Source organism: Oreochromis aureus, unplaced genomic scaffold (genome assembly GCF_013358895.1).
Source record: "Oreochromis aureus strain Israel breed Guangdong unplaced genomic scaffold, ZZ_aureus HiC_scaffold_90, whole genome shotgun sequence".
Classification (NCBI taxonomy): domain Eukaryota; kingdom Metazoa; phylum Chordata; class Actinopteri; order Cichliformes; family Cichlidae; genus Oreochromis; species Oreochromis aureus.
Genome location: NW_024108988.1, coordinates 133663 through 149521, shown reverse-complemented (window position 1 = coordinate 149521; position 15859 = coordinate 133663). Strand labels below are relative to the sequence as shown.

General features: G+C 38.3%; 1 protein-coding gene across 1 annotated transcript in view; it reads right to left on the bottom strand.

The window, feature by feature from the left end:
• LOC116328764 (Fc receptor-like protein 5) overlaps nucleotides 1-15859 on the bottom strand; it is a 108114-nt gene that overhangs the window by 51294 nt on the left and 40961 nt on the right. Inside the window, exon 3 of the mRNA XM_039607879.1 lies at nucleotides 2337-2603. Within this exon, the coding sequence (XP_039463813.1) occupies nucleotides 2337-2603 (267 nt within the window). The remainder of the gene's footprint in view (nucleotides 1-2336; nucleotides 2604-15859) is intronic.

Sequence of the window (15859 nt, the reverse complement as noted above, 5' to 3'; positions counted from 1 at the left end):
AGAAAACGATTACAGGTCACCAGAGAACTTCAATCTATACACCTAAAACCACAAACCAGGCGCGAAATTTGGGTGTAGTGATGGATGCAGACCTAAACTTAGAAAAACACATTAAGACAATAACAAAATCAGCTTACTATCACCTCAAGAATATTTCAAGGATAAAAGATCTGATGTCTCAACAGGACCTGGAAAAACTAGTCCATGCATTCATCTTTAGTAGGCTTGATTACTGTAACAGCATCTTTACAGGTCTACCTAAAAATCAGTCAGACAACTACAGCTCATTCAGAACTCTGCTGCTCGAGTCCTCACTAAGACCAAAAAAGTGGACCACATCAGTCCAGCTCTGAGGTCTTTACACTGGCTGCCTGTCCATCAGAGGATAGACTTTAAAGTTCTGATGCTGGTTTATAAAGCTCTGAATGGTTTAGGACCAAAATACATCAGTGACCTCCTGACCCAGTATGAACCTTCCAGATCCCTCAGGTCATCTGGATCCGGTTTCTTATCAGTTCCCAGAGTCAGAACCAGACACGGAGAAGCTGCATTCAGCTTTTATGCTCCTTATATCTGGAACAAACTCCCAGAAAGCCTCAGATCAGCTGAAACACTCAGTTTATTTAAATCCAAATTGAAGACCCACCTATTCTCAGCTGCTTTTGAATAAATCACCAAATCCACACTTTTAAGCTTAAATTTCAAAACTTACATTTTAACTACTGACTTTATCTACTGTTCTGATTTTATCTACTGTTCTGATTTTATCTACTGTTTTGATTTTTGATTTTAAATACTGTTTTGTTTGTTTGTTTGTCTGTTTGTCTTAATCAATTTTAGATCATGCTTTTTATTTGTTTTTGTTTTTAATGTCTCTGTAAAGCACTTTGAATCACATGTTGTTGAATTGTGCTATATAAATAAACTTGCCTTGCCTTGCCTTGCCTTGCCTTGCCAACTCTCAGCAAAAAAAGAAAAAAAAAAAAAATAGGGAACCACTCTCGTACCCTCTGCCTCAAGATGCTTAACTGACAAAACCGATTTTAATTTAAAATGGCCTGTAATTTAATGCACATATAAAACAAATGCACAGAAATCTATCATTTTTCTCCAGTAATTAAATTAATTCAACATCTTTCTTCAACAGAATTGCAGACTGCACAGATGGTACCTTCCCAAAGGAAAGAATAGTATAACGTACTAGGGTATATACTAGACTTAATATTTACTGAATACATTAATGGATTTCTAAGCATTTTACATCAGATGAAAACTTTGGTTGTAAGATTCAGATAATTATTTATTATTAGCTAGACATTTTAAATGAGAATAAGAAAGAAAAGTATTTCTTTGTGCCCCCCTCTCCCTGTTAATGCCCTACCTGGCCCCCTGGCAACACTTTGCTAGACCCGCCCCTGCACAGTTACCAGCTGTCAGCTACATAGAAAAGGATCCTGGTGTTATTTGTTTCTCAGAAACAGCTCATAACTTCCCTTCAACTCATCCATGTCACCTAAAAGGTAAACCTGTTCCTCCATCACCTGTTCAGCTCTGATGATTCAGTAAGGACATCTCCTGGTTTCATCTTCATGTTTCCCTCTCACCAGATAACCAAACTGACATCATGACCAGCAGCTTTACAGCTGTGGCTCCAGCAAACATCAGCTGATACTAGAAAGTAATATTAAATAAATGCTAACAACAGCTGATCAAGCTTAAATGTGCTGCATCCACTGGTTTCCTCTTTCTGGCGCAGAGAGAAAAGCCGATCAGCTGATCATTGATCAGTTTCATGATTGAATTAGCAACTTTCTAGCTGAAGTAGTACGGGACAAATCGCGTTCCTTTTCACCTCAACTTTTAAGTCAGACCTCCTCGGCTGTAATTGGTCCAGCACAGAGTCGATCATGACCAACTGGCCAATCCGCCACCATTAATTTATACCGTTAAAAAAAAGAAAAGAAATAAAACCCCATCGGCCCATAAAAACGAAAAATCACGAGCAGCCCTGTTCACTCTTAAAGGAAACACAATGTTGGGTTCAGAGGGATCTGCCTAGTTTCAGGTTTAGATAACAGAAACATCATCACCTTAATTTTTATGAAGCTTTTGATGTTTCTTCTTCTCCTTATTTAAAATGAATTTAATCCACAGTTATTCTTGTTATATATTAAAATAACACATTTAGTAATAATAAGTGTCAGTCTGTGAGTATTGTAATACTGTGTATGCTGTGAGCAAGTTTCAATGACAACATTAATTAAATGTATTCAGAGTTTTATAATTCAGATGATTTTCAACATGAATCATCACATTATTGGACACTGAGGACTTACCTGATACAGTTACAGAGACGGTGTTACTGTTCTTTGTATAAGATGATCCCATCCTGTGACCAGTACACTGATATTTACCACTGTCACCTGTAGATGTAAAACTTAATACGTGTTCTTTATAGTCACTGTAGAGGATAAATCCTTGACCATCCTTGTTGAAAGTGTAATACCAGTCAGTGTCGTTTCCTTCATTCATGTCACATTTGAAGGTAACAAACTCTCCGATGAAAAAACTGGACCAGTTGGGTTCAATAGTTAGCACAGCATCTAGAATCCAACACAACCACAAAGTTAACAACCTGAAACACTTTTATGCACAAACACAATCTGTGACTGTATGTTCATACACTGTTCATATATTGAATAATAAATAAATATAAAATATACGTGAACTGTAATTAAGATTTATGTAGTATTTTGAGATTAATTTTACTAAATTAATTAAAAACATCATTGTTCACGCAGGAACAATTCTGCAAAGAACAGTCTGAAAAACTTAAAAATGACTTTATTCATCTGTTGAGCTCTCTGAAGAGATCTGTGAGCCATGTCTGCATTTCTAGTCCCTCCTCTGACCGTGGTGTTGGTCATTTTAGCAGACTGCCGTCTCTCTACACCTGCTCCATCCATGGTAGTAGTAATATACCTGCACTTTATGTATTTTAATTAATTAAACTGTTTTTAAGGATCGCATAGGTCTCAGCGTTCTGTTATTTAGACATAGATGATTTAATTCAACTAGTTTAGGTGCATTTCACTTTCTTTTGCGCTCCGAAAGAGACAGATACATTTATCCCTTTAGAAATAAACTTTTCTTGTGATACTTCTAAAAACACATATTCTCACCTAGCCACACTAGCCCTGTATTGACACCCAATGTTCCTTTAATGCAACTAGCCCTATAATTATCTACTAGTCACACAAATGCACTGCAACAGTAAGACTCGATGATTAGACAGAGGGGTTACAGCTCGGGCCCCAACAGTCAGCAAAACAACTCATAAAACAATAAAGGCTGTTTCCTTATCAAGATCATCCAAGGACCCACCTGTAACCCCTTATGCCTAATCATCGAGTCTTTCTGTTGCAGTATGTTTGTGTGGCTAGTAGAGAATTATAGGGCTAAGTTTATTTCTAAAGGGATACATGTCCTTGGATGCTCTTGATAAGGAAACAGAAAAAAAAAAGTGCAGAGCCCAGTCAGTGACTTCAAGATGTACAGAAAATGTGCTGCTTGCATCTGTAGCTCATACGTAAATATAGCAAACCATTTTGTTTCAGTCATTAAATATTACACTATTATTATTGTTATAATTGTCTCATTGTTTGTCAGCTGTTGTTTGATGGTCCCAGAACAGCCACACAATTTGACACACTGAACATCTACACAGACTTTGGAGTGACGTGTTAGACAGCTTCTAATTAAAAGACCAGATGAGGGATGAAGGTAAAAAACTCTATGCTGAGCTCAGAGCAGCATTTGGTTACCATGTTTCATGTTGGTTTTTCCTTTAATTTGTCATCTGTGTGCAGCTTTTGATAATTAGCATTTTGACAACTCCAAGAGGTAATCCAAAAAAATCCCACTATATAATCCAGCATACATGCCAACAACATAACTCAGTGAGATAATCTGCACTACACACACTGTTGATATTTTCAGATCAGATAAACATGAAAAGAAAATCCACATGTATGAAGCCACAGCTCTTCAGTAAATATACAGTTTGTATCGTGGGTGTGTGTTTGAGTGCTCACACACTTAACATGGTTACATTAACATTTTAACCAATAATCTCAATGAAATGTTTGGTTTATGATACAGAATATAACACAGAGGACGTCATTTAGAGCAACACAGGGAGAAAAAAACAATTTCTCACCTTCAGTGTTTCCATGGATGACTGTACTGAGCACTAAAATAATGAATGAAACATAATCAGACATTATACAACTGACAAAATCACAATAAATTTATGAACCGAGGCTTTTAAAAGGTAAATATTCATGGTACAGTTATTGCTCATCACCTAACTTTTGTGTTTCTATTAGCTGTCAAACAGGCTGGAAACATGAAGAAAATCTAGTCTGCTGTGTTGAAGCTGTCAGGTATTCAGGTTAAAGCAGTGATACACTGTAATTGTCACCAGTGAGAAACATTTTCCTTCATCACTGCCATTCAAACAGTAAAGGTGTGTATTGTACTCACAGAATAACCCCAGCAAACAGAGCAAAGAGTGCCCCATCCTCACGTCCAGCCCTGCACGCTGATCTGCATCTAATCTCAAAGTGTTCGACTTTGCATTGATAATAAATGCAGAACAAAGAGAAGCTGCACTTAATGTAGATAAGACCAGAGTTTATATTCAGCTCCTCCTTCTATCACCTCTCTGTGCTTCCTTCCTTTTACACCAACCTCAAACAGCTCCTGTAGCTTTGACCACAGCAGTTGTGTGACGTGTTCACATTTCCTGTCCACTGCAAACATTTAAGCTTCTTTCCTGTTTTGTGTTCCTACCTTTCTCTGTGATATACAAAGGTGCTCTGTTGCTTAGTGACACACGTTGCAGGTCATAGTTTTGTCTTTGTTGTCGTGTCCTGTGGATCCTGCTGGAGTTTTCTTCTTCTGCAGACTGAGAGTCATCTTCTCAGCCAGTGTTTTAATATATTCATAACTATTAATGGTGTCACAGGTTTGCCTCATCTTAAGAGCAATATTCTGACTTGTGGTAGTATAAGTTGTTCTGTACCTCCTGACTGATGCTGCAGACGTACGTCTTTTATTTTTATTTGGCCCCAGATCTTCTCCATCTTTATGAATCGGTTGTATTCCTTATATTGTTTTTTTCAGAGGAACTTTGTTGAAATTAATTCTCCTCTTAGCTCAAATATTATCAGTCAGTTCTACAGTCAAAATGTTTCTTTAAGCTCAGCATAGATCTGTGAATGTTCTCACGATGTGGTGAACACAGGAAGTGACTCACTGTGTAGTTCAAACTAAACTAAAGACGTGTTTGATTCACAAACTAAAGTAAAATTATAACATTTAAATTCATAGTAAAGTGTATTATTTGATGGCATATCAAAGAAAAATATTAACACAAATCTGAAGATGACTTGATAATCTCACTCAATATATAAAAAAACAGATTACAGATAAAGCTGAAACACTGTAATTACAACATGTGTGTAGAAAACTAGATGCAACATACTGCAAGTTTAATTACAAAGATTTTCACCTATGAAATACTCAGCTAGTAAAAGTCTGTAATTGGATTATATCTGGTCCTAAAAAACAAACAAACAAACAAACAGGTAAATGATGAGATGTCTGACAGGTCGTGTGTTTTTCTGCCAGACCTTTATTTACACAAAATTGTTCTAAACACAACACAAATGCATCACAGTCTGAGAGTCTCACATTTCACCTTCCAATCAGAATCATATTGAATGTAAACCTAAGTAAACTCAAATAATATAAATAAAATCCATACAGCCACATCTAATGTTATTTGTGCACAGATTATTCTTAGCATATTCAGTTGCTCAGAGATAATAATTACACTCTCGCTTCCCACGTAGTTCAACAGGAAAAATCCTGATCATGTCTCTGTACTGGAAACTCAACACTAACACAGCAGAGCTAACAGCATTAATATGTCTTTAGCTGCAGACAATCACTGCAGAGGCACACAGTCTCTGTATACTGATATGTACAGGAGGTGTGTTGAATAATTGTTAACACACACACACACACAGACACACACACAGCTGCTACATGCAGCTCAGGCTTGTTTGCTGAGCTAAGTTAGCTCCTGCTGTCTCAGCAGCAACATGTTACATTTCAAAGCACAAAATAAACAAACAAACCAATAAACACAAATCCCAACAAAACAAAGTTCTGGTTAGTTTTCACCTTTACTCAGTATGTCTCTCATATGGACCACATGTGTGATTTTTGTAATTGTAGCAACCACAGAACACATATACACAGAGCTTGTGTGTTTTTTAGAATAAAGCAAGTTTCATACTTTATCAAGATGTTATTTATAGTAAAATTAACAGCTTCTATTCCAACTTTCTGCCTTGTTGCTCTGTATTCTGTCTGTTTTACGTCTCACAGTCTCTTGATAATCTCTCTTTGCTGTCAGCTAGCAGGCCTAACGCATGATGTCATCTGGAGGGCAGCACACATTTAGCTTCAACTGTTTTTCTTCATTTTATTTCTGCAGGCTGATGGAAAAACTATGAGTTGATTGTTATTTTTGACTGCAGAGATGGTGCAGATGAGCCTGCAGCTATGTGGTCACCTATAGTTATACCACACAGAAATATTAACACAGTATTTTCCACCATTCATGTGTCTTTATTGCGAAGTGAACCTTAATGTTAAACCTTGTTAAACACACTTAATATACACTTCATTCAAGATAATATAAAAATAATAATAATATAAAATCAATAAAACCAACCAATGGTCAGCAGGTGGTGACTCCTTTGGTTGGAGTCTGATTGTATTGAACTCTGTGAGAAAACAACCCTGATGTTCAGCTGATTTTAGAGACCAGTGAACACTTTGTGGATACTTTAATGTTCTTAGTTTAACAGTCTATTTGTAATATATTTTATTATTTGCTTTACTTTAGTCAGTTACTGTTCTTACTGTCATGGAACAACTGTAACCACATCATTTCCTCAAAGATTAATAAAGTGTTCTGATTCTGATTTTCTCCCATTTTCAGTCTGTTCCTTGTATCTGACCATTTTCACAGGACTGCCTACAGTTTTCTAAGCCATTTAACACTGATCTGTGTTAAAATAGATGAACCAGTGTTGTGTCTACACTTAACATGGAACTTCTGAAAGAGCCAGGTACTTTTTAAGGTACTTTGTTACTACCATTCTCACTTCCTGTTTTATTTTGATAGTTACTTCCTCTCCTGTCTAGTTTTCTGATTATCTTCAGCCTGCATCTTGTTATCCAACTGTGCCTGCTTCCCCTGATCATCCTTGTGTGTATGTTGTGTTGTCTTCCCGTCAGTCTTTCTCTCAGTGTCTGTTAACCTCCTCTGTGATTTTCCAAGCAGGTCTGGATACTATGGATTTTATTGTTGGAATCTGTTTTAAGGACTTTTCTCCAGTTGTAATAACAGTTTGCCTTTGGTTTACTCTGCCTGTCTAAATGTGTCTATGTGTCCTAAACTCTCCAATTCATGACAGGTTGCAAACCACTGATTATACTTTGGAGTGGTGCAACGGATCACGGTTGATCCTTAATCCGAACCGATCCCACTCCACGGTTCGGTACGCACGTGATCCGAAGATTCGAAAAAGAAGAAAAAAGTATGTGTATGGTGCGCGTGGTCAGTCTGTCAAGCGATAGTTACGGTCAGCGCTAGCGGTCCAAGTGGAGGAGCAGAGGAGTTTGTGGCATTTAAGCAGCCCTTTGCTGCCCAATCCGACCGGGCTAAAGCTATTACAAAAGCTATTGGGGTGTTTAGCTGCGGATGGGAGGCCGTATTCTGTCGTGCAAAACAAGGGGTTTAAACTAGTCAAGGCGTTAGTTGACGCATTGACGCCGTGCAGCCCCGGGCGATCTGCGGTAACTAGTTAACGGAGATTTGCCCCGTTAATGCAGTTATGGCATTAACGTCATTTTAATGAGATTTACGCTGACAGCACTAGTTTAAACTATGATGAACGTGCTTGAGCCACGCTATGATATCCCGTCGCGCGTCCACTTCAGTGACAAGATCCCTCCAAGCATGTATGAGCAGGAAAAGTTTAAAGTTATGGCTGAACTGTCCCAGGCATCTTGTGTTGCTCTAACTACAAATGAGTGGACCTCCAGGGCAACGGAAAGCCATGACCGTGACCGCTCATTATACCACAGCGGAGTGGTAGATAGAAAGCCCTGTACTGCCCTATATTGCACCTTAATTTGTTTTTATATAATTGCATGGAATAAGTCTTGAGTTTCATGTTTTTTAATAGGCAAAAAAAATACTTAAATAAGTAAATGGCGAGTTAAATTTTTGTCTTCTTCTTTTTTTCTGCTGATTCGAAAATTGATCCGATCCGCGATGAAAAAAACATGATCCGATCCGACCCGTGAGACTTTTGATCCGTTGCACCACTACTTTAGAGTTATGTCTTATAAGTTATTAATGTTTGTTTGGAGTTTTAATACCAAGAAAATCATATCAGCAAGACAGAAATATAGCTAACTTTACTCAATTCACACATATATGAACATCTAAACAGAAAGAACCCAAACAACCTACACAACTCTGACACAGAAAGTCATAAGAGAATGGATGGGTGGATGGATGTAAAGCTACAGCATGTACATACAGACATTCATAAAGGCAGCTGCTTTTCAGCATGAGAAACAAGTTTTTCACAGCTTCTCTTGATGCACACAAACATTAATTTCTCTTTAGTATGTGATAAACACAGTGACTCCACCTTTACCTGTTTTCACACAGTGGCATGTGTACTCAGAGAGCACAGTGGGAACTGAAGTTTGACATTTGTATGCAGGGCACATTTTTACCTGATCTGCCTGTACAGGAATAACAGTAATAATTATGAATGCTACATGTGCCTTAATTCCTTCTTAACTATCTGCTGTGAGCTGATAACATAAAACAAGACATCTGCTGAACAGAAGACCTCAGACTGAAACCACAGGCTGCATTTCCTCTTTTCTAGGTGACCTGAACTATCAGTAGATGAAAATAAGCCTGTGGTAGAGCAGGTGGTAACCACCAACAGTCTTCTACACACATGTAGACATTACAGCCTGCTCAGAAGAAGAAAAACATATATAACAACATACTGTCATGTTTGTACTTTCATCTGTTATTACTGCTTGATATTGCTTCTTAAATTAAACACGATCATTGTGTCATCTGAATTTATTGGATGTCCATGTTTTAAAAGTTTATAATTGATCCAAAAACAGCCATACAGTATTCTCGATTTTCCTCTGGGATTAAAAACGTTTGTTTTTCTTGATTCTTTCTTGATTCTTTTCAGCACCCTCGACAATAGCCAACAGGGCATCATCTGCACAGTCAGCCTGGCGTCTTGCACACTGACCAAAGCAGTTACTCCATTTCAGTTGGTCCCTGCTCTTTGTTGCCAGTCTTGTATCTTGCAGACAGATAGCCCCTCTGGCCTTTGCATCTGGCAGGGCCCTCATCTGGTGGGCATGTAATGTGCTTAAGGTATTGGACCCATGCATGTGTAATATGTACCAGAGTAGAGAGATAGGCTTGATGTGAGAGAACAGTAGAATACTTTCTGACTTTGGTTTTTTGGGAGCCGGTTAGCTCACTGGGATCAGCGGGCAACCATTTGCCGTATGGCAGAGAGCAGCTGGCCTGAGTCCAACCCGTGGCCCTTTGCTGCATAGCATCCTCTTTGCTCTCTCCCTCTGCTTTCCTGTCAGTATTCACTGCTCTTTCCAATAAAGCTGACATCACATCACTGACTTTACATCTGCACAGCTAAGCCATGAGATGTGACCGGCGAAGCCAGAATGTCTTAAATGAATTTCAAAACACACCCTGCTACATGTACGGGTCAATCCTTACACATGGAATATGTAATTGAGTGGAGCGATTGTCTCTCAATTGGAGAAGTAAGGTTATAAGAGTGATCAGGCTGAAGAGAAATTGCAGGCCTGCTTTGTTAAGACTGTTCAGCATTTGGCTGAACTCAGAGACAATCTTAAAAAAACTAAGCTTCAAGCTTCAGTTTCTCTTTGTCCTCAGTCACAGTGTCTCTTACCAGTCTGCTTTGGATTCCATGTTCCTTGTTAGTATTGTAACTTATTAGTAAACAATTGAAAATCTAATGGTGTTATACAGATATTTCTGAAACAAAATGCCTTTATTTTTACTCATGTTGCCATAGTCATTTTATAAAATGAATCCATACAGTGGTTTCTCATGTTTTAAGGACTAAGACAACCACAAACCAGACAGCTGACCTTTTAAAACTCTGACACAGTGTCCTTATAATCTCTCTGTGCTGTCAGCTAACAGGGCTAAAGGGGCTAAAGGAGAGCAGCACACAGTTAGCTTCAACTGTTCTTCCTCATTTTAGTTCTGCAGGCTGATGGTGTGAATAAAATGAGATCATTGTTATATTCTAAGTGCAGAGATGGTACAGATGAGCCTGCAGCTATGTGGTCACCTATAGTTATACCACACAGAAATATTAACACAGTATTTTTCCACCAATCATGTGTCTTTATTGAGAAATGAGACTTCCTGTGAAACTAAACCCAAGGTCCTCATTACGCACAGTTAATGTAAATTTCATTCAACTTCATATAAAAAAATAACACAAACCTGATACAACCAAACTGAAGTTTTACATTGTGTTAACAGTCCTTAAAGTTCTAATGGATTAATAATGATGGTTTTATTTAAATCTATATTGGTTTTATTGATCAGCAGGTGGTGACTCCTCTGGTTGAAGTCCATGAGAAAACATCCCTGATCTTCAACTGATTTATGACACCAGTAAATATATTCTGGTTACATTAATGGTCTCAGTCACTGTAGTTTCAAGTGTTACTGAATGCAGCATCATGTTTAAGGACAATAAAGTACTGAAGGTTTTAGGGTGGGGACACTTCCTCATTGACAAGCCCAATGAATGTGCAGTGTAGCTCAGTTTCTCAGGTTTTTCAGTTCACAGCTTCTCTTGGTGCCCACATACATCTTTATTCTTTAATGTGTCATCATCACAATGACACATTGTATAAAAATGCAGAGAGAAATTAAAGTGAACATTTTAACTTTGCATTTGTCTGGATTCCTTTTTAACTCTCTGCTGTGAACTGATAACATAAAACAAGACATTTACAACAAAGGAAACTTCAGGCTGAAACCACAGGCTGCATTTCCTCTTCTCTTAGTGGCCCAGTCTATCATTAGATTAAAAAAACTGTCTGTGAGAGACCGACAGTAACCAACAACAGTGTTTTACACACATGTGGTTATTGCAGGTTGTTCAAAAGAACAAATATGTTATTCATTATTGTGAGGTTTGCTGTGTGATCTTGAATTTATTTGCAACTTTTGAATTTGTTGGAATTTTGTTTCAGTGTTTTAAAACTTACATCCATCAAAAATAAATAAAACACTCTCCAGTTGGATAGACTTTTTAAGAGATTTGTGCAAATACACAAACATGGGTCATGATTATTTAATAACACTGATATTGTTCCAGCTTTATCAGAGGAAGTTCATTTGCATTTGACAAACAGCTTGTAAGGCAAGCAGACAAAAAGTGATCATGCCAAAGACAAATCACAGTCATCTGTCAATGCTGGATTCAGAGACACACAATTGATAATTTATTCAAATCACGTCAGCCCAAAATACACAAACCCAAATAACAGGAAACAAAACATGAGGACGCTACAGAAAGGCAGAATTTATGGTTACATTGTAATCTGGGTTCTCTGAATGGATAGTAAACATATATTACATATTCCATATGTACCCGGAATTATTTCACTATTAGTCAGGGCAGGTAGAAACTTCTTTAAGTCTTAAAACCAGAGTGATAATCCCTCATTGACTGTAGACTCTCTACTGAACTTCTCCACTACGTTACACATTCTTATGTACAGGGTCACTCTTTAAGAGACCCCAAGAGGAGACAGTGCAACCCAATATCCCAAGTAAACAAGCTATTTATGGAGCTGCCTGCAAGATGAAGACTGGAACCAAGAAGACCGTGCAAGACATAAAAAAATGGAAAAAAGAGGATATGCTTTCATTACAAGACTCTAGACTGACTGTGGAGACCATTTGACTATCACAGAGACACAACCACCTGCTCTCCAAATGACTGACTGGTTGCCACATTAAGACAGTACAATCTGGAAAACATGAACTCAACAACAACATATGGAATATGTGAGGGAGTGGGACAATAGTCTTGATTTGATCGGGAACATCAGGAGTAAAAACAAAAGGACAAAGTTAAACAAAAGACAGACAGGAAGTCAAATTAGAGTCAAGCCATAACTACAAAATAAAACAGGAAATGACAAACTGGAACACTGAACATAGGAGAAAGTGACACAGGAAGATGGAGGGAGGGAACTAATAACTCAAAGGAGACAAAGTGTAACCTATCCAGAAGCCTAACATGAACAAAGAGCTCAGTGCACTGACTGATTAACCAAATATAAACAAACTAAGAACCAAACAAAGAACTTATAATAAACAAGAATTTAAAAGCTCAAAACCCAGAGTCAAAGACGCAGGACTATGACACGAGCAAGTAGTGGTCAAAAACAAGTAAAAGCAACAGTCAAACTAACTTACTAACTAACTAACTAAGTTCCCCTTTAAACTGTCTGTATAAATTCTAAAGTTAGACTTAATAAAAGATAATCGGGCCCTTACAGTACATAGTGCAGTTCATAAAATACTGACAGTTGCAGAGGTCATGTTTGATGTATTGATTCAGTCGTAGATCCAAACCTCTAAGAATGAATCCAGTTGCGTGTGAGTTAATCTGGTCGGACTGTCACGCTGTAGCCTGACGGAATTAATGACACATCTGTTTAAAAATCATCAGTAAATCTGCGACATTTGTGCAGTGGCGGGGTAAGCTGAGTCCACATTTTGTAGCAGCCAGTCCCTCCTTTGAGACTGGGTGCTGAGTGGTTCTCGACAATAGCCAACGGGGCATCATCTCCACAGTCAGCCTGGCGTCTTGCGGACTGACCAAAGCAGTTACTCCATTTCAGTTGGTCCCTGCTCTTTGTTGCCAGTCTTGTATCTTGCAGACAGAAAGCCCCTCTGGCCTTTGCATCTGGCAGGGCCCTCATCTGGTGGGCATGTAATGTGCTTAAGGTATTGGACCCGCGCATGTTTAATATGTACCAGAGTAGAGAGATAGGCTTGATATGAGAGAACAGTAGAATACTTTCTGACTTTGGTTTTTTGGGAGCCGGTTTAGCTCACTGGGATCAGCGGGCAACCATTTGCCGTATGGCAGAGAGTGGCTGGCCTGAGTCCAACCCGTGGCCCTTTGCTGCATAGCATCCTCTTTGCTCTCTCCCTCTGCTTTCCTGTCAGTATTCACTGCTCTTTCCAATAAAGCTGAAAAAGTCCAAAAACAAAAACCCTTGGTTTTCAGAATGAGAGACTATCTCTCCAGCTTTGAGGCCCCTTAGAGACACGTTCCCATCAAACTGTCACTGACTTCTGCACAGCTAAGCCATGGGATGTGACCGGCGAAGCCAGAATGTCTTTTCAAAACACACTTTGCCACATGTACGGGTCAATCCTTACACACTCTATTGCACATTACACATATGTAATAGAGTGGAGCGATTGTCTCTCAATTGGAGAAGTAAGGTTATAAGAGTGATCAGGGTGAAGATAAACTGCAGGCCATCTTTGTTAAGACTGTTCAGCATGTGGCTGAACTCAGAGACAGTCTTCACAAGCAAAAAACTAAGCTTCAAGCTTCAGTTTCTCTTTGTCCTCAGTCACAGTGTCTCTTACCAGTCTGCTTTGGATTCCATGTTCCTTGTTAGTATTGTAACTTATTAGTAAACAATTGAAAATCTAATGGTGTTATACAGATATTTCTGAAACAAAATGCCTTTATTTTTACTCATGTTGCCATAGTCATTTTATAAAATGAATCCGTACAGTGGTTTCTCATGTTTTAAGGACTAAGACAACCACAAACCAGACAGCTGACCTTTTAAAACTCTGACACAGAGTCCTTATAATCTCTCTGTGCTGTCAGCTAACAGGGCTAAAGGGGCTAAAGGAGAGCAGCACACAGTTAGCTTCAACTGTTCTTCCTCATTTCAGTTCTGCAGGCTGATGGTGTGAATAAAATGAGATCATTGTTATATTCTAAGTGCAGAGATGGTGCAGATGAGCCTGCAGCTATGTGGTCACCTATAGTTATACCACACAGAAATATTCACACAGTATTTTTCCACCAATCATGTGTCTTTATTGAGAAATGAGACTTCCTGTGAAACTAAACCCAAGGTCCTCATTACACACAGTTAATGTAAATTTCATTCAACTTCATATAAAAAATAACACAAACCTGATACAACCAAACAGAAGACACCAGTGCAATCATGACCAATGATTACCGTACAACATACGTGTACACAGGGGTGGGTTACATTAACTGGATCAGTTCATAAATGTTGTTGGGGATTGATCTTACATTAGTCAGAAGGATGCTGGGTGGCAGGTACGAGTGTCTCCTTAGCCTGGTTAGCAGACCTGCCAGGTGTCTCCCTTCTGTTTGCACTCTCTGCATCACCTACACCACATGGCAGGGCCTCAAGTGCGACAAATGTCTGTGATTATGATCCACAACCTTTCAGGTATAACAAACGTATACAGCTATTTATGTGCAACATTTGAGAGTTCACACATGTGTGAGTCAATTGTAGATTCAAACCTAAATTAATAGTGATTATTAGGCCTACACACAAATTTTAAAGTTTAGCTTCACAAATGCGAAAAGCCCCATGTGCATACAGATGTCTTAACATAGACATAACATGTCTCTCACTCACTCCCCACGTGGGGATCTGACACAAATTTCATGCTAACAAATTTCATTTTTTGAACGGATCAAAATGTAAGATGGGTTCATGTGCTCGTGGAAAACTAAGATATTTGGGCTTCCTCTGTATCTCTGCATATTTTGTTTGTTTGTTTTTGTTTATTTGTTTCTTCAAAATAAAGTGGAACTTTTTCTTCCAAATAAACAGAACATATTATCAACCTTCCACTAGAAGCAGATTTACCAGACGCTACACAGTACCATGTGAAGGTTACTACATTTAAATAAGCTGCAGCTACATGTTGGATGTTTCTCTCCTAGTAAAAGTCAGTCAGTGCTCAGCTGCAGATGGTTGACACCGTAGTTGCACGTCCCCGAGGATCATCCTGAGTACAAGCTAACTACTTTGATGTTAATCTTACTATTCTCTAAAACAGCAGGCTTACATGTTGTATGTTGTAAAAATTTTATACATATCTCACAAATATAATCACTCAAAAATGTGTTGAGAGCTGGCAGACAGCAGAGGGCGCAGTTTAGTCATTTATTATTTATTTGATGAATTATTTGGCTGCGTGTTAAATTTTTCCCAGAGATGTGACGATAAAGGACAAAGACTTTGACTTCAGAGTTTATTATTTACATCGTGGTGTGTTGCAGGATCTAAATAAATCACTGTGTGTTATAAATGTAGCTGTAACTGTGTCTAAAGGACAAGTTCAGATACAAATCAAAGTGTGATGAGTCTATTAAGTGAAGGAGGAGGAAGTATTATTTTGACAGAGTGGTGATATTTTTATTTTATGTATTTTATGTATTTATGTCCAAAATAATTGTTTTATCTTTCATCATACACTTGTTATACTGCTGTAATGCAAATAATGGTCAGTAGGAGGTAGTGAAAAAATCATAGATGGAGTTTGTCAACTTCCTCT